Raw genomic sequence first — 19,046 nt, forward strand, 5'->3', positions numbered from 1 at the left:
ACAGCCTTCACTCAGACGCGCGTTTCAATCCGTTGTGGAGAGACTCTCTATTCGCTCCGGTACAATTAGAAAACAAAAAGCACAAAAAGTGTCCCTGCCTGATATACAACCACTAAAAAACATAATCGGTTTTGATGAGAAAAAAAAAAAAAACTATATGAGTGCGGATTAGAACTCAGAACCTCTGACACGCTTGGCAAAAATTCTACCACTGGACCACTTAAATACACGCATAATATTTGTCGGATCAACATATAATAGGCCTCATTGAACGACCACTTAAACCCAATATTAACATGCTTTAGACATATTTTATTTGTTATTTATACTAGTACCCTATTGTGATGATTTTTCACGACCCAAATTTTTTGGTGCCCCCCCAAGCACTTGGTGCCCTACGCGCAGTGCGTGATGTGCGTGTGCGGAGCGCCGGCCCTGAACGTTAGCATATTGTCTACAATTGTATTGCACAAACAATGGCCTGTCTGTCGATTGCAATCTTATTTCATATAGCCTTGTACACAATTTAACTTTTACATTTTGATATTTAATCTTAATTCTTTGGATGTCCATAAGATCTATAGGCTATGCATGCACTTCATTAAAATTATTTAACTGTTTAGGCTAACTATCTAGGCTACTTCGGCTATTTCTTAGCTTTGCTTTAAAAACCTTTTCCCCGTTTGGCACATCTTATAATATCAGTTATCTACAATTTTTTTTTCTTTAACACAGTCTAAATCTGTATTTAAAGCTTTGAAATGCTTTTCGATATACTGTGACAAACTTTTATAGATAGATATAGGCCTAGATAGATACAGATAGATTTTATGTGTTAATTTCTGTTATTTAAGATTATATATAAAATTATAATGAAACGATATGTTTTTAAATTGTTTACTTCGATTTTTTACTTTGGATTTTAGCCCAAAGGCAGTAGCAGTTTTAACATTAAGTGACATGGCATCTGACGCACAGAAGCCAATGGCACATGTCACTATGCGCATTGGCACATCCGGTGGCACATCCGGTCTTCATTGGCATGTGCCAGTGGATAGTGGCATGTGTCACTGACATTATTGGCATGTGCCACTGACATCGCGACACACTGACACTGACATGACACCTGACTGACACCGAGTCGCGGAACATGCCACCGTGTTGCGACACCTCCAGTGACTGACAGATTAATCGAACACCTATAGCCTACTGACGTAATTGTGCCATAAAATCCTAAATAAATAGCATAATTTTGTGATATTTAAAATATAAATTAAACGAATTAAAGTAGGCTGCATTAATGTTTTTTCAAACGTGTTATTTATGTCACGTCTGTATTTGATTGGTATGTGCCACTGAATGTTTTGTAATACCAGTGCTACTTTATGTTGTTTATCTCGCAAAGTCACAAACTGGCCATTCTAGGAAAGACACGAAATAAATCTATCATGGGTCACTACGAATAACGCATTAACAGTCGCGTCCGTTTCTGTAAACCTTTATTTTTGCGTGATGCTGCACAGACGCACGCCAGTAGGTGTCAGTATAAGTGAGTGTAACACTGGCCAGTGCAAGATTCTTATCTGTGGCTTAAATATTTCAAGTCCTTCCAAAAAGTGTAAACAAATGAATTATTAAAAATCATATGTTTGTTAGGCTATGTATCTGAAAAGGAGTATACCGAGCTACTAGCAATATTCTTTATTTATACAAGTGCAAAAAAGTCCTCAGTGCAACAAACGTTCGGTCGCGCAGGACCTTCCTCAATACCTTTAATATTTAAAAAATAATTTTATGTAATTATTCAATAAATAAAATACATTTTTGTTCTACAAATTAACGATGTGCATATGGTACATAATCTACATTATACTACGGCAGACAGCTGCAGGTGTCACTAGAGGTGCCACAACATAAAGAGATGTCAGTTTTAGTGACACATATGTACCAGTGGATATTGGCATGTGTCACTAAAACGTGAGATGTGCCAATGGATTGCGTCATATGCCACTTGCATAACAATTTGCTTTATGCTGTCAAAAAATATGATTTATAACATCGCTAAGTTAATGTGTAGCCTACAACATACATAATTCGATACAATTATTTTGAAATATTTAAGCCACAGATAAGAATCTTGCGCTGGCCAGTGTTACACTCACTTATACTGACACCTACTGGCGTGCGTCTGTGCAGCATCACGCAAAAATAAAGGTTTACAGTAACGGACGCGACTGTTAATGCGTTATTCGTAGTGACCCATGATAGATTTATTTCGTGTCTTTCCTAGAATGGACAGTTTGTGACTTTGCGAGATAAACAACATAAAGTCACTGGTATTACAAAACATTCAGTGGCACATGCCAATCAAATACAGACGTGACACAAATAACACGTTTATTAAAATATTAATGCACTTTAATTCGTTTAATTGATATTTTAAATATCACAAAATTAGGCTATTTATTTAGGATTTTGTGGCACAATTACGTCAGTAGGCTATAGGTGTTCGATTAATCAGTCAGTCACTACTGGAGGTGTCGCAACACGGTGGCATGTTCCGCGACTCGGTGTCAGTCAGGTGTCATGTCAGTGTCAGTGTGTCGCGATGTCAGTGGCACATGCCAATAATGTCAGTGACACATGCCACTATCTACTGGCACATGCCAATGAAGACCGGATGTGCCACCGGATGTGCCAATGCGCATAGTGACATGTGCCATTGGCTTCTGTGCGTCAGATTCCATGTCAGTTAATGTTAATACCGCCTCTCCCCAAAGGGCTACACAATTATTTAGTAGTTATTCGGAGGTCGACCCCTGGCGGTGTGTGAAGGTCTTGCAGGGTTGAGAGACCAGAAAGGCTAATACTAAATATATAAACGTTTCTTTAAAAATATGAAAACAACTAAGTCTCAGAAATGTAGTAACTCTTCAAATAACCTTTTATAACATACATGCTTAACAGATCAGCATATAAATGTAAAAACAGAAACAGTGAATCAAAGTTTCCTATAGTTTCCATATTGAATGGCCAGCAGCTATCAGCATGTAAGAGCATCCAAGACTGGTTGCCCACTAAGCTAAGCAGGGTTGAGCCTGGTCAGTAACTGGATGGGAGACCTCCTGGGAAAACTTAGTTGCTGGCTGCTGGAAGAGGTTTTATTGGGGCCAGCAGGGGGCGCTGCTTACCCTGTGGTCTGTGTGGGTCCCAATGCCCCAGTATAGTGATGGGGACACTATACTATCAAAAAGCACCGTCCTTGCTTCAGATGAGACGTCTCATTTATGACCACAGAGAGTCAGACGATGTCCTGTGGTCATAAAAAAATAAAAAATCCCAGGATGTCCTTTGGAAAAAGAGTAGCCTGGGTCCATGGCATCCTGGTCAAATTTGCCCATTGGCCTCCTAATCATCCCCATATACTGATTGGCTTCATCCCTCTGTCTCCTCTTCACCAATAAGCTAGTGTGTGGTGGGCGTTCTGGCACAATATGGCTGCTGTCGTATCATCCAGGTGGATGCTGCACATTGGTGGTGGTTGAGGAGATTTAATTATTTTCAAGTTCTGTTTTAAAAAGTTTTTTAAAAAACTTAAAATTTTTAAAGTTCTGTCTTTCATTATGGGACATTGGAAAAATGAATGAAGCGAACCAACCATCTTGAATAATCTCATATTTAGATTAATATATATATATATATATATATATATATATATATATATATATATATATATATATATATATATATATATATATATATATATATATATATATATATATATATATATATATATATGAAGAGTTCAGATGCAAAAGCCTCTAAGTGCCATCTGAAATTTTCTTCTAGAATGATCATTTTTATCAAGCTTGTATATTTAAGTTAAAAAATTTCACTTAAATGGCAATGCAAATTACCTATTAATTGTGAAATTACTTAACTTAAATATACAAGCTTTATAAAAATGATCATTCTAGAAGAAAATTTAAGATGGCACTTAGAGGCTTTTGCATCTGAACTCTTCATATATTACAGGTAGAGGAACAGCAAGAGGTTCTTGTGAAGTTATGAATAATAACTGGAAACTGGAAAAAAAAAAGTTTAGTCTACATCCTTCGGTAATTAATAATAATAATAATAATAATAATAATAATAATAATAATAATAGGGTAATAATAATAATAGCCTAATAATAATACTGTCCTGTCCTGCAGTGATAAGTGATGAGCAATTTTTCGACCACTTTGACTTTAATTACTGAAGGATAGCGATTTGACAGCAAAAAAATGACAGGCTACAAGTTAGCTGAAAATATTTTACAGCGATTGGCCTACTCGTATGTAGTCTCATGATACTCATGATATCATGCACTCCAATGTGCGTGTTGTTCGTGCATGTATTTTTATTATTGTTGACCATCATTCCATCACTCACATGTGGTCTTCTTTTTTACAAAAAATCTTAAGTGTGATACAATGTGAACATTGTGAGGTAGGCCTATATGTAAAAGTGAAAGTTGGATGCCTTATGTGGCTGTCCACAAGGATGCCTCTTTTTTATTTTAAAATGCCTTAAGATAGCTAAATGATGTTTTGTTTTTTTCATTTATTACTGCTGTGTAAAGTGACTTGCAAATTCAAAATAAAGAGTTACTGAATGGTTAGTTGTTTTTCGTTCATCAACATCTATTTAACTGAATGAATGCATTTTACTGCACTCGTGTTTTTCCTATTTGATTCCTGTTAAATGCAAAAACAATGTTGAAGATTGCTGCAATAGCCTATGATGCTTGCAACAAGGCGGTCTGAATCCTGACTTCGATTGGACAGCTTCAGTTTCATTCAAATTATCCGCCTGTTCCTTCAATAACGCTTGAATCGATTGCTTGTGTATTACATCATAAGAATAACTTTCCAACATGGCGTCGGGTGTAACGGCAGCGATGGAATCAGAAGACCTGACAGCCCATCCTGGATTCAGCAATGACAAATACTCGATGTTGATTGTAATCGGTGCGCTCTATAGACCGCACATACTGGACTATATTGTGGTGGAGATTGAACGAGGTATTCATTTTTAAATGTTGAATTTCTAGGAATAATAATAACAGTGTTAATCCAAACTGTTATAATGTTTATTTGATATTATCATTATTTCTCACATCTATGTGTCGTGGAACTGGTTGCGAGCATGTGGATATTCCATTCTTTGATTTTGTTATTCAGCGGTTCGTTCTTTGGTGAATAGAGATGGATGAAACACAATCAACACAGTGCGACTCATTGCGCCAGTCACTTTCTGTCGCGTTCAGCAATACATTTTTACGCATATTTCAACAAGCTCTCGTATATGCCTTATAGACTATAGCTTTTAAAGCAATAATACCATGTATATTCTGGTACAAGATTCGCGCAGCTGTTCCCTGCACTGCAGTGTTATGACATCAGTAAACATCAAAATAGCCACCTTGTGCATCACCCTTTCCAGTATGCTGAACTTAGTATCACTGGTTTCTCGGTTTAGTAGTAGCCTATGTGACAGTCATTATATAGAAACGAATTCGTATTTTAAGTATCACACATCAACAGTTTAGGCTGCATGTTCACACCCACCCCAGCGGTCATTTTTTTGCTTACATAATTTTAGTGGCATCACCCTGATGAGAAATCCAACTTTGATTTTGAAGTTGTTAATCTAGTTGTGTTTTGGAACAGCTGGTCTAAGATAGCCAAATGATCACCGTAGACCAGCTAGAATCCAGAGCATGCTACAAAACAAAAAAGCTACCAGTGTAAAATGGATTTTCCAGCAAGGCAGTCATCAACATTTCAACAACAGAGACAGAGGTGCCATTAGTCATTCATTTGAGGCTTTAACAATATGTCAGATGTTGACAGCACAGATGTCTGAGTGAATCGATCAAAAAACTGAGAAGAGCTTGTCAACATGGTGAGCAGGCAAAAATGGAAACCTCTTTACAAAGAAATATGAATAAGATCTTACAGTCAAATTAAATGATTTCTTTCATATTTGCTTTCATTTAAGCTGGACTTCACACAATTAATATGTCAGGTTTTAAATCTTACAATATTACAGTATGGCTTTATTGTCAGTCCACCTTTTTTCCTATCTATATCAGGAAATTTACCTGCTGGTTATGCCGACATTGTTAAATGTTTGTTTGTTTATTTATTTATTTCAGTGCAAGAAGTGATGAGTCGGATTTTTTATGGTCATATTAGATGAGAACATGCTGCTCAGAGGCGTTTATATTTCATGAGTATTGGAGACCAATGCCACAAAACAAAGCTTTTTTGATAAGCCAGTCAGCCAACCATTTTATTTGTCTCTTAAAGCCACAATGAGTCTCACATGATATTTCAATGACATGCTGACTGCAGTGCTTTTGCTCTGGGGGGTTAAGTCTGCTTGCTCTCAAATCAACGTTGTTTTTGTAAACCCAGTACAGTAAGTGTCAATAAGGACATTAGCACATGTTTTAATTCATTGAGTTTTGATAATGATTTCAATTCGTAAAGATAATTGCAGCTCCTTACATTTAGGTGTTCGGGCATGGGATGTGGACCTGGCAGTGTGTAACTTGGATGAGCAGCTGAAGCTCTTTACTTCTCAGCATTCTTCATATGAATCAAAAGACATAAGAGGTAAACTTTTTCAAAGTCATACAGTAGACACAAGTTTGTGAGGTAGGCCTATACAACAAGAAGCAAATTTGGGTTGGCAGTGAAATACATGAGCTATGCTTTTGAAGAACACTGTTGGGAATAATTTGTAGCTCATGATATTTAAGTGTGGGATGCAATCTTATGAATTAACAAAGAAGCGACTGTGTAGTTCTGCCCCAGCACAGCTCCATTTAAAGTATCAGACATGCACAATGCTACTCCACTTAATAATGGTACATAGTCATATTTTCAATGTGTATGAGTTGTGTACACTCATTAAATCCATTACCATAATCTGATTATGAAAATATTTCAGTTTAAAAACAAAACAAAACAATAACAACAACTGCATATTCCTATATTAAAAGAATTATGGGTCATGCCAAACATGAGAATAGCCAACGCTATCTCACGACCAATTCGTACGAATTCGTACGAATGATAAAAAGTTGGCTAATTCGTACTAATTCGTACGACCTAGCTCGTACGAATTTGTACGATTTGTCTAAACCCACGTGATGGGTAGGTTTAGGGGCGGGGTCAGGGGTAGGTCATTCGTATGAATTCACACGAATTGGCCAATTCGTAAAATATGTACGATTTTGCAAAAATCGTATTAATTCGTACGAGCCAGGTCGTATGAATTCGTACGAATAAGCCACCTCGTAGAATTTGTACGCTTTCTCGTGAGATCGGGCTCGAATAGCAGATATTTATGTATTATTTATAGGCTTATACGTGTATATTTTATTGCAGCCTGTCTGATGTAAAAATGCACAAGTATGTTTTCTTTGCTTTATTGGGGGAGAATCGTTCATTCATTATAATTTTAATATTGTGTAATATAATTATAAATTTATATTGTGTAATGAAGACTGTGTGAACTGTGTACTGCGCACAATCGTAACTTCTGTACCTCCCAATTCTATTATTCAGTAAATGTTGTATTTAGGATGGCCAGTTGGTCCTAATTTGCTATTTCCGTACACACAGCAGAAAGACAGGAAGGAAGGGCTTTCTACCAATTGTTCAGACTTTGGCTGCTGGTGAAAAAACAGCAGTGGAACATATTCTTGCATTAGTTTTGAAAGCGATTTTGCTGACAAACTATAGTAAGACGTTTGCATATCTAATACTCATGAAAAAACGTCTTGTTCTTTTATTTTGCATTGCTCTTACACAGTTCTTACACTGTAGAGGTGCATAATTTTTAGTTTAGTTTGCTTTGATTTACCTTATCGTGCAGTGTTTTTTTCATTAGTATGCAATGCATTAATATTTGCGGTTGAGAAATCCACATATGCATGCCATCTTTGTGTACTTATTCTGATTATTTCCCTATTGACCCATTTTATTTGTCTCCCTACAATTCCATCTTAGGTCAGAAGACATTTCATTTCAGTTCAGATGTACTGGAAATTAAAGTTGTAGTAAATCCATCTGAAGGGTTTCTCTACTCTGAGGTGTGTGACTGTTAAAGGCATCTATTCTTCTCTTCCTCAATTTTATTTATTTGTATTACACAATAATCAATAAATTAGATTAAATTAGATAGATATGTAATAATTAGCACATTAGATATATTAAGGCTAAATTTAGTGCCTTGGCAAACAGTTACCAGTCCTGCAAGTAAAATTGAGTGTCTTTTTTTAACGTAAACATTTGTAACAAAAAGTATATATATACTGTATATACCACACACAGATGTGTGTTACCTGTATATTTGCTGTATTCCTTGTCCACTTTGTAGAAACATGATATGCATATATATATTTATGTATATATTAAATATACATTGAAATATTATTGTAATTTATAATTATTCTTTTTTTTTTTTTTTTATTCAGGTCCAGAGCTTGATATCATCCATACCTCGGCACAAATTGCTGGTGCTCACGGGACAGTCTCTTGAGGACTCTGGGGATCTGGTCCTGCACACGGGGCAGTTCACTCCAAATGATTTCATCCAGATCTTTTTAGATGAAGAGGTTTGCCAGACTGTAAATGTGTATGCCAATATCTTAAAGTGTTTTCCTCACATTAATAGTGGATTTGAAAAAGTAGCTATAGTTGAATATAATATGATTCTTCTGAGCATTACAAATGAATCTGTTGTGCTCTAATGTAATTTCTCATATATTTGAATTAAAGCTGTTTTCTGTACATTTCCAACAGATTCAAGTTCTCTTAAACTCTATAAGCACACATGGCAAAGCAAACCTCACCTTAAGCTGCCCTAAAACTGGAAAATGGAAAAACTCAGTGCTAGGGAAGCACAACATACATGACATTATCGACATTAAGGTGAATCCTCTAATGGTACTACCCAAAATGGGGGGCCTTCAAGAGTTCACGGACCACATTTTTGAGTCCATAGAGCCACAGTCTCCATTTGATCTCTTAGAGCCACCTGGCACAGTAGGATTTCTCAAGCTGTGTCGTCCGTGCTGTTATGTCTTTCCAGGAGGGAGAGGTGACTGTGCCTTTTTTGCTGTCAATGGTTTCAATATTTTGGTAAATGGTGGAGCAGATCCACGCTCTTGCTTCTGGAAACTTGTCAGGCATTTGGACCGTGTTGACTCAGTGCTGCTCACACATTTTGGAACAGACAACCTGCCAGGAGTTAACAGCCTGTTGGAGAGGAAGGTCACAGAACTCGAGGAAAATGAAACTGACTCACAGGAAAAGGAGCAATGGGCAAAGAATCTAATCTCTCCAGAGCTAGGTGTGGTTTTCCTAAATGCTCCAAACAGACTTAAAAAACTTCAGGGTGATCCTAATGTACTACGAAGCAGTGATCTAGGAGCACTTATTTTACAGCATTTGGAAAAACTAAAGATCTCACCAGAACCACTTTTTCGCAATTCAAGTGGCTCCATTGAACCAGTTATTCTTTTCCAGAAAATGGGAGTGGGATGCCTTGAGCTTTACATCCTAAATCCAGTCAAACGTAGCAAAGAAGTAGAGTCTTTCATGAATAACTGGCCAGATAATAGTTCCAAATCCAAGAGCTTAGATGGCCACCTAACCTCTTTGGTCTCTATATGTGCTTTGCTTGTTTGGCATCCTGCTAACCCAATGGAGAAAATCATCAGAGTTCTCTTCCCTGGATCTACACCACAAGGAAAGATAATGGATGGTCTGGAGAGACTGAAGCATCTAGAGTTTCTTAAGCGCCCTGTGGTGTGCTCAAATGATTTTGAAACATCAAAATCGGATAAGAATCCAAAAGTTGCAGAGAGTCAGGACAGTTCCAAATCTGTCAAAAATGAATCCAGACCAAGTAATGGTGCTTCAAAAGACAGAGCTGTTCGTGGAGATCTAGAGCTAAAAGACAAAACCAAAGGCATGAATGGGAATGATCTGAAAAGTGAAGAAAAGTTGAAATCTGTAGAAAGCAACGTGAAACCTAAACACTCCAGACTAGTTACAAGGAAGGAGTCTTTGAAGGACAAGAGCAATGAAAAAATAAACATATCAGACTCAAAGAAACAAGAAAATGGACAAAGAGAAATGTCAGGTAGCAAAAATGCTTCAATGAGAAGACCAAAGTTAGAGAGCAGACCCGAAGAGAGAAAAGCAACAAAGCCTCTTGGAAAAGATATCAAGAAAACCTCTGCAGGATTACTGAACTCAAATAAGCCTGGAAATGTAAAAAACGAAGCAAAATTACACAAACAGGCTGAGGACAAAGCCAAAAACTTTAAATCAAACAAGGAGCAGCAGAATCAGAAGTTGTCAACAGACTCAGAAGATATAAATTGCTCCATTATGTCTTCACCAGAAGATATGACCGCAGATTTTCTGGAAATGGGTCGAGAACAACATGATTTACAAACTGTTGACTTTGGGAACATGAAAAATGTCTCAACAGGTAATGTCCAGTCTATATGTAGTAGCATTGTAAATCCTAGCAAGTCCGGAGCATCTGCGAGACCCTTTGTCAAAACAAAAAATGAGCTCTGTGTGAATCTAGACCTCACTCCCACTGAGTATACGTTGCTTGATGGGACTTTTAAAGATGGGCATGAGGAAGTTTGTGTCAGTCCCGATGAAAAGACGTTAGAGCTAACATCTCCTAGATCACGTCCAAATAGTGCTGGTCATACTCCTTATCACTTGTCACCTGAAGAGACCTGGGCCTCAAAAGATTATAGTAGTTTTGGCGTTAAGATGTGTCTTGGTTCAGAGAGCCAGCAGATGGGATTGTCCAAGTTTTCAGAGTCCGGATGCCCTAAAAGTAACCAAGAAAGTATCTCAACTTCCTCCAAAGAGAAGCATTCTAGTTTCCTGTCTCTCAGCTCTTTCAAGGATATAATGCCTGATATATCTCCCACTGTTACCACCACCACACACTCAATGCCTGCAGAAGTAAGTTCACCACAGTCCACTGAGGTTGATGAATCATTGTCGATGTCTTTTGAACAAGTGCTGCCAACAGTGAGCGAGTCCACCAACGAAGACGAAACATCTTACTCCAATGGACACCATGTCAATTCTGATTTCAAAGTAGGAATGTCTTTGTCTTTAAAGAAGCCTCACACCCAGAGGGCACCTCATGATGGCCCAGAAGGGTGTTCATCTGGACCGCATTGTCCAGTATTTGATGGTACCCACGATGTTGACCTTTGCTTGGTCTCTCCATGTGAGTTCAAACATTTCAAGCCGGTTGGCGATCAAGAGGATCCACTGTCACTAGGTTTTAGTAACACCAGCCCATTGAACCTTTCTGAAGATAGTGACCACTCCCAAGATGTAGCTAAGCCCCTTCCACCTTCATGTTCAGGTAACAAGGCCACTTATCCAGCTCAGGAGACCCCTCTCACTTCGGCCAGCGACTATTTTTTCATGGCAACAGACTCAGATATACATCCTGGTGTAGAGGATTGCCCATCCATTACTGCAGACGGACTTCTGGATTCTGATGAAGAAGGGGTTGTGAACCTGCAATCCCAGAACCTAAATGATGGTGTGAATTCTTGCAGAGGGAATCATCCTTTGCCGAAGGATCCCCCACCCGCACCTCTGAAAGACTTACCTCCTCTTCCACCTCAGCCTGGTGCTTGTATGCCTGATCCTGTCAGCAACATAAAGCCTGGTGCAACAAAAGGCAGAAAAGCAGCAAGAGTTACACAGAGGTTAACATCTTCTAGTGTTTTAACACAAGGCACCAAAACCAGGGCTGGCAGTCAAGGTACTTCTGTTAGCGGCTCAAGAAGCAGCTCAGCAGGGGACATAATGGCTAGTCGTAGCACAGGCTCTGCTTCTAAACGATCGACAACAGCAGGTTTGAACTGATTTCACATTGTTTATTTTTGTATAAATATATTTTTCTGTTACTGACTGTCATAATGCATCAACAGGTAGCAAGGTTGGCACTTCAGTATACTTGGACCTGGCTTACCTTCCGTCGGGCCATGGAGCTTCCACTGTTGATGTTGAGTTTTTCTGTCGCTTGCGATCGTCCTGTTATATAATAAGTGGAGACGACACACTCAAAGAAAGCTTGATGAGGTCCATTCTGGATGCATTATTGGAGGGAAAATCTGTATGGCCTGAGGATGCGCCGGTATGTATGAGTAGATATATGCAGAAGAAGTCAATTCAAAGAAACTCCACAGAACTTTGACCTCTCTATCAACATATATATATATATATATATATATATATATATATATATATATATATATATATATATATATATATATGTTACATATATACATACTGTATATAAACATATAATCGCAAGTTACTTTAATTGTTTTTTGTCATGCCACTTTCTGTCATGCCACTTCTACATGGATAGTTAGACCTATGGTTGCCTGTGATCACCATATCAGAGTGGACCCAAAACAATCTTCTATAATGCACCTTTAAAAGCTACTACATTTTTGTGGGGATAATGTAGCATACTTAGTCTGTTTTATCTTTGTGTAAACTTCTAGGTGACCCTGATTCCCACGTTTGAGTCACTGATGATGCATGAGTGGTATCGGGAAACTCAAGAAAAACAACGGCAACTGGGCATTACAGTCCTAGGCAGCAACAGCACTGTGGCTATGCAGGAGGAAACATTCCCTGCTTGTAAAGTAGAGTTCTGCTAGATGGACTGGGATATGACACATGCTTTACATTTTCCATCTGTGTATTCCATGCTTATTTATAGGGATGCACCGATACCATGGGGCGATACTATGCTCATGTACTCGTAAAAATGCTCCGATACCAACAACCGATACCAGGCAGTGTGTAAACAGTGTTTGTGTCCAAAAAAAGAAGGCTGTCTATGAAGTAAATGTATCTTATTAGTGCAATAATAAACAAAATATAGTAACGCCTATATAGCTGTGATGCGCGAGCTGATAAGAGAAAAACGCGCAGCGGCACAGACGCAAGAGTTAGTCGAGCACATCCAGTTTCACAGACGTCAATGGAAAGTTTGTAGTTCAGTCGGATGTCAGTGGCAAAAAATGTAAAACGAGGTTTGATGTAGCTTATTATTTGTTAACTGACGAGAGAGAGAGAGAGAGAGCGCACTTCTGTTGAATGATCTTGATTGCTGATCGTTTACTCAGCACGTGTTATTTGGATTAAAACTAAATCATATGTAAGTAAAACATGAACTGTTACCTGATTTATGTATAATGAGTGGTTCCCTACATTATTACAGGACGTTTGCAGGTCAAGAAGTTCCATGAACGAAACTTCCAAAACGAGCGCTCCGAAAACCAACGTCTTGATTGACAGCGCGCGAATACTGAATTGAATGGTCTTTTTTACGTCTTGCGCTTGTACGGACGAATTCACACAAATTTATGTAAAAACGCCCGTCCTAGCGAGTATCCCAGTAAACAAAGTCGGTTATATCTCAAGTGAACGTAGACAGTATATTCAAATGAGTACGTGCGTTCGGTCTTAAAGGGGCAGCAGGAAATAAACCTGCTGCTGTGTTTTAATGTTAATCAAACAATGGACAAATAAATTACCCACTGCTCTTGACTAAATAGGCTACCCTTTTCACCTTTACAAAAAGATCCATCCATATTTAATTTATACAGTAAAGAATATGCAATGTTTTTTCACATTTGATTACTTTATTCAAATTTTTAGATCTCTAAAACACTGAGAACTCTAAAAACACTGTTTATTTCATTTGTAGCCTTTCTTTGGTCTATTGTATTTATTTGTGCTATGTGTAATTTGATTATTTGTTCTTATTTTATTACTGACTGCTTACTTGTCTTTATTAATGTTTTAAATTCACATTAATTAGGCTGGTAGTTTTTGTATTTTTTTTTTTTTTTCAAATTTGGAATAAAGAATTGATATTTCACTGGTGTCTAAACATTTGTACCACTGACCCAATCCTCTGCACTGAGCCCTTCTGGAGCTGCTCTAAATATGTGATGTGCTATTAAATGAAAGATAAAATATGATAGAGCAATAGAATGGCTTAATTAAGCATGAAAATAACTGAAGGAAATATATATTTGATGAACAAAGTAAGCCAACTAATATGATTTATATTCTTTTGGTTTATCTTCTTATACATTTAAAAATTAGAAATGCAGTGAAAATACAGGTATCGGTATCAGCGAGTACCAAAAATGGGAGTATCGGTATCGGACTCGTTCTGGAAAAAGTGGTATCGGTGCATCCCTACTTATTTAAAGGGACACATACACAAATTTCACCACCATTCATATGTAAAGTTATGTTCTCACCAGATGCTTCACCAAACAACATATTTTGCGTTCGTGAAGGATTCCTAAGCAGGTAGTTAAGGACTAAAATACACAGTAAAATCACAAATATTAAATCAACACCTATATATGTATTTACTCAATGAGTATAATTGCACTGATTTGTTATTAAGAAGAGTATTTAATAGATTCTCACTACACAAAAGTAGACAGTAGTAATTAAATACTGCAAGCTTTAACATAGCCCCCGAGGTCAGATCTTTCTATGGAAGAGGTAAACACTTCTTTGGAAAATGCATTATTTTGGTTTATGTGTGTGAATGAGCTAGAGAATTGCATTGATTATGCCATTGTGCATGAAGACCATTGCATTGCTCTGAAAAGGATAGTATTATACCATTTTCCAGTCCCTTTGACTGTTTGAGGACCGGTAGCTTCACACCAATTCACACAGATATGGTATGAATTTACTGCACTATAATAGAAAATCACTATGAAATCTGTATAAATATGATGGCATGTAAGTGACAATTTCAGTTCATCCCATTTGGAAATGTGATAAGAAAAAGTGGCAACTGTGTGGCACAAAGTATAAATTGTAACTGCAGTGCTGAGCCTCTGATATCTACTGTATGCCTACTGTGCTTCTGTTACTGACTGCTGATGCAGTGCATACTGCTCCTTTATTTTTCTAGATGCATCTCCTTAATTCAGCACTGTAAAGAGAATGTCTGGTTGGTTTGTGGGGCACAGAATAATTTTTAATTCATGCATTGCTACAATCATATAGAGGAAAGTGTAATATAGGCTAAGTAATATGAATGATATGAATTAAAACATTTAAATGTCATTGTTTTATCCTATCACACTGACAAGGAATCAGCAAAGTATTTACAATCACACAATGCACAGACATCATTTGAGGAAAAGATTGCTAAAAGTTGAGATAAAAAAAATTCAGGAATTACTGCAAAGTATCAATAAAAATGGTTGAATATAATTAAATTGGACTATCCCAGATAACAAGAAATCATTTAAACAATGTTAATACAATATTGATGTGTCAATGCTAATTAATAATAAAAGTTACAAAGTGATGTTGGTTCAATATTACTTTTGCACCCACACTTAATTTCGAAATAATGGTGAGATAACAAACAATGGTAATGTCACTGAATTAATGTTATGAAGTGATGTTGTTTCATCATCCCTTTTGCAAAAACATTTAATGGTGAAACAATAATGAGATTTCAACAAAAATATGAAATTGTCATTATACTATTATGTTGATTCTATTCAACACAGATCTTTTCTGTAAAAAGAACACTTTCTACCCAGTGTTGTATTTAATCTTTTCAATCTGGTATCCATGCGCAAGTACTCTCTCTACACTGCAGAAGTGTGGAAACACAGACAAACAAGTAAGCTGTTGACTTGTATCTTACTAAGATGCAATACAGAAATTGACCATGGTGAACATATTTAGACAGTTTCTGAAACCCTGCCTTAGTGCCTTGTTTTCAGACAGTTTAATATAACTTATAAGTCCAGTACAAAAGTTACTGCCACTCATCAAAGGCAGCTGTCACAGTTGCTAGGCGACAAGAACAATCCTCCGCTGGCTTGACCGTACCATTTAACATTGCTCATTCCGACCTTCGTGGCCTTCGAAGGGTGCAGCCTCTGAAGTCTGAGTCCTTCGATGGATGCAGCTTCTGAATTGGGACACAGTTACAGTTTTGGAACCGGGACACTGTTCCATACCATTTTAAGCTTTTCATGGTTCATTCCATGTTTTATAGACAACCTCAGTCATGCTAGTTCAGATTAGCACAGTTGTTTTTAAATAAATCTTGTTTATTTTAGTTTAGGACTTCATAGTCCAGGGGCTGGTAGCATGATATTAGTTGAACAAACTCATGGTTGTGGGATAGTTTTGAGTTGATAAAACCAAACCAATCCAATCAGGCTTTGTTGGTACCATGACACTGGTCATCAAATTTCTCCGATTCATCATGAACCGTTCATGGAGCATGTGCACATGAAAGTGTGACATCAGCAGCGAACAGCCAATCATATGGCTTGAAACATAGAGAAGCTGCGATTCACTTTTCATGAGAGAGTCACTGTAATTCTCTATACCATGGAGAAATGTGCAGTGGAGCTCTGAGTGAGTGAAGCAAACCAAATTCAGTGTCTTCTTAAAAATAATTCAGATTCAATAAATCAGTCAATGTGGTCTGGTTTCTTTGTTTTTAATATCAAAGTCTTTTATGAAATGCTTCTGACTAACTGTGCCTCAGGAGTGTTTAAAGCTACAATATGTAATTTTTTTCGCCGCTAGCGGTCACTAACCTCTTACAATAACAAAGGCGTAGGTTGATGGTGCATAAGCGGAATTATGGAACTTGTCGTCATGCTGATGGATCTAATAATGTTTATGGATGAGTGAATCTGAATACATTGATGTTTTTAACATGACTGTGGTATGAAACATGGCACGATTACTAATGAGAGACTGATATCAGCGCCACATGCGAGTCCCGCGGATATAAAGGAGATAAGACATTTAATTCTACCGAACTACCCGCAAATGCAGAAATACTACTCACACAGGTCAGTTTATTTGACGAATTAAACTTGTGAGCTAACGCAGCGGTGTTTTATTTAGACGTAACTCAGTTGTCCACGTTTGTCGCCATGGTTACTATGGCAGTACGAGCGGAAACCAGGGTAACGCGGATATTACGTCATTGGCAGGCGACAATGACCAGGGACGAACCATTATTTAAAATTGGAATTTCTCTGAAATTAAAAATCTTTAGGAACTTTTGGGATATTGTAAGTACACAAGTGCAGGAAAAATATCACACTGTGAAAGTGATTTTTGGATATTTTATTACAAAAATCTTACATATTGTACCTTTAAGGAATTTGACAATTATAATTAATAATGTTTTTAGGAGAAGGAAGGAGCTCTTGAGCATCATCTCGGACTGGAAGCCTTCTTTAAGCTCAGTTAAACAGGCTCGGATTCTACTGGTGGGTCCTGTTGGGGCTGGGAAATCAAGCTTCTTCAACTCTATCAACTCTGTATTCAAGGGTTATGTGAGCACCCAGGCCAACACTGGCACTGCTGGAACCAGTTTGACTACTCAGGTAGAAGTGCAATTTGATTATTACACCTCTGATTACACCTCTCTGTTCTGTATTACAAATATTTGTGCAATATAGTTCCGTACCTACCACATAAGGCCAGGCAGCGGTGTCAGCCATGTTCCCTTCGCTCTGTGTGACTCGATGGGTCTGGAGGAGGGTTTGAACAGCGGTCTGGATGTAGATGATTTTGCCAGTATTTTGAAGGGTCACATTCAAGACAAGTATCAGGTGAGAACTTCAGTAAAAGATAAACATAATAATAGGTTTAGAAGATATTTTACTAGCTAGTTACAGGAATACATTTTTTTTTTATTCTTGATGATTTAAAGATATTTGACATATCTTTTTCTTAGTTGAACCCATCAATGCCTATACAACCAGACTCCCCTGCTTACCATAAATCTCCTGACCTGAAGGACAAGATTCACTGTGTGGTGTATGTGATTGACACCAGCAAATTCAAGCTCCTCTCTGACAAAATGATCGAAAAGTTTGTGGTTTTTCGAAAGAAAACCAACCAGCTCGGTGGGTGACTGACAATAATGAAACAGATTTGAATTCATTTCAAGTGACATGAGTGTATTTTGTCGTTTAAATGATGAAAATCCTTTCTCAAGAGCACCTCTTGTGGGGATTGAGTGTACAACTAACATAAATATTTAACCACTAGGGCTGCTTCACCCATAGTTTAATGATCTATGGGATTTTATGGCATTTAAGATGTTATTCTGTACTTCAGGTATTCCTCAGCTGGTTCTGCTCACTAAGGTGGATGAGGCCTGTCCCTTAGTGGCAGAAGACCTGAAAAATGTCTACCAGAGCCACTATATCAACAAAATGGTACAAATGAATATGACTTTATTGTCAGTATTCTATACTGGTCTCTTTCACATCTTGTTCTTGAGTATGATTAAATGTTTTGTGACAGGTGCAAGAGGTGAGCGCTCAGCTTGGAGTTTCCATGTTTGCTGTGATCCCAGTGAAGAACTACTAACAAGAACTGGAAATAGACCCTCAAAACTGACATACTGCTTCTAAACGCTGTTGTTCAGATACTCAGAGCCGCTGAGGGCTTTTTTGATGATTTTTACAATCCAGAGGGCAATCCTAAGTAGAGCTCAGTCTCTTTTCCTTGTCTGACCTAAAGATGGATGTAGCCTATTATTTGTATTAACAAATTGAATCTTTCGGTTTTAAACGCATACATTTATATTTGTTACAGTCTGTGCTTTGAGTGTTTTCCTCTCTCTGTAAATGCGTGACATCATTACTCCTTTCATCTCTCTGAGTTAGTTTAGGGACCCTTACTTATTTTTAAGAGAGGACGCAGCCATTTGTAAATCGAATGTGTTTGGTTTCCGGTGTCATCTGCTTTATTATTTTATTATTGTTATTTGTTTGTGCTTTGGTAATTTGCTGTTAAGCTTTTTCGAGTTATTTCACCTTCTTGGTTCTGTGATGAAACAAGTTTTCTTTTGCTTCTGGTAATTTGTTTTTG

At 37.5% G+C, this 19,046-nt stretch overlaps 2 protein-coding genes across 2 annotated transcripts; both read left to right on the top strand.

Moving 5' to 3' along the window:
• The first annotated feature begins 4,899 nt into the window (after positions 1 to 4,899).
• Positions 4,900 to 15,495, top strand: map1sb (microtubule-associated protein 1Sb). Its single transcript, XM_081373924.1, has 7 exons — positions 4,900 to 5,066; positions 6,564 to 6,665; positions 8,067 to 8,149; positions 8,534 to 8,674; positions 8,862 to 11,973; positions 12,050 to 12,255; positions 12,632 to 15,495. The coding sequence occupies exons 1-7, from the start codon at positions 4,919 to 4,921 to the stop codon at positions 12,788 to 12,790; spliced, it is 3,951 nt and encodes a 1,316-aa protein (XP_081230050.1). The 5' UTR covers positions 4,900 to 4,918; the 3' UTR covers positions 12,791 to 15,495.
• A 1,487-nt stretch (positions 15,496 to 16,982) lies between these two features.
• LOC308695585 (interferon-induced protein 44-like) lies at positions 16,983 to 18,542 on the top strand (the record flags this gene model as incomplete). Its single annotated transcript, XM_081373770.1, has 6 exons — positions 16,983 to 17,005; positions 17,353 to 17,548; positions 17,624 to 17,776; positions 17,902 to 18,073; positions 18,288 to 18,388; positions 18,477 to 18,542. 6 exons carry the CDS (start codon positions 16,983 to 16,985, stop codon positions 18,540 to 18,542), a joined length of 711 nt encoding a protein of 236 aa, XP_081229896.1.
• Between the last annotated feature and the right edge of the window lie 504 nt (positions 18,543 to 19,046).

The sequence above is a fragment of the Scardinius erythrophthalmus genome (assembly GCF_964197995.2).
Source record: "Scardinius erythrophthalmus genome assembly, chromosome: 9".
NCBI lineage: Eukaryota > Metazoa > Chordata > Actinopteri > Cypriniformes > Leuciscidae > Scardinius > Scardinius erythrophthalmus.

Bases quoted from the DNA above. Each gene is read 5' to 3' on its own strand.
- map1sb (XM_081373924.1), top strand. From the start codon at position 4,919: ATGGCGTCGGGTGTAACGGCAGCGATGGAATCAGAAGACCTGACAGCC. The intron at 5,067-6,563 runs GTATTCATTTTT...CCTTACATTTAG, and splicing joins TGTGGTGGAGATTGAACGAG to GTGTTCGGGCATGGGATGTG. The intron at 6,666-8,066 runs GTAAACTTTTTC...ATTCCATCTTAG, and splicing joins TGAATCAAAAGACATAAGAG to GTCAGAAGACATTTCATTTC.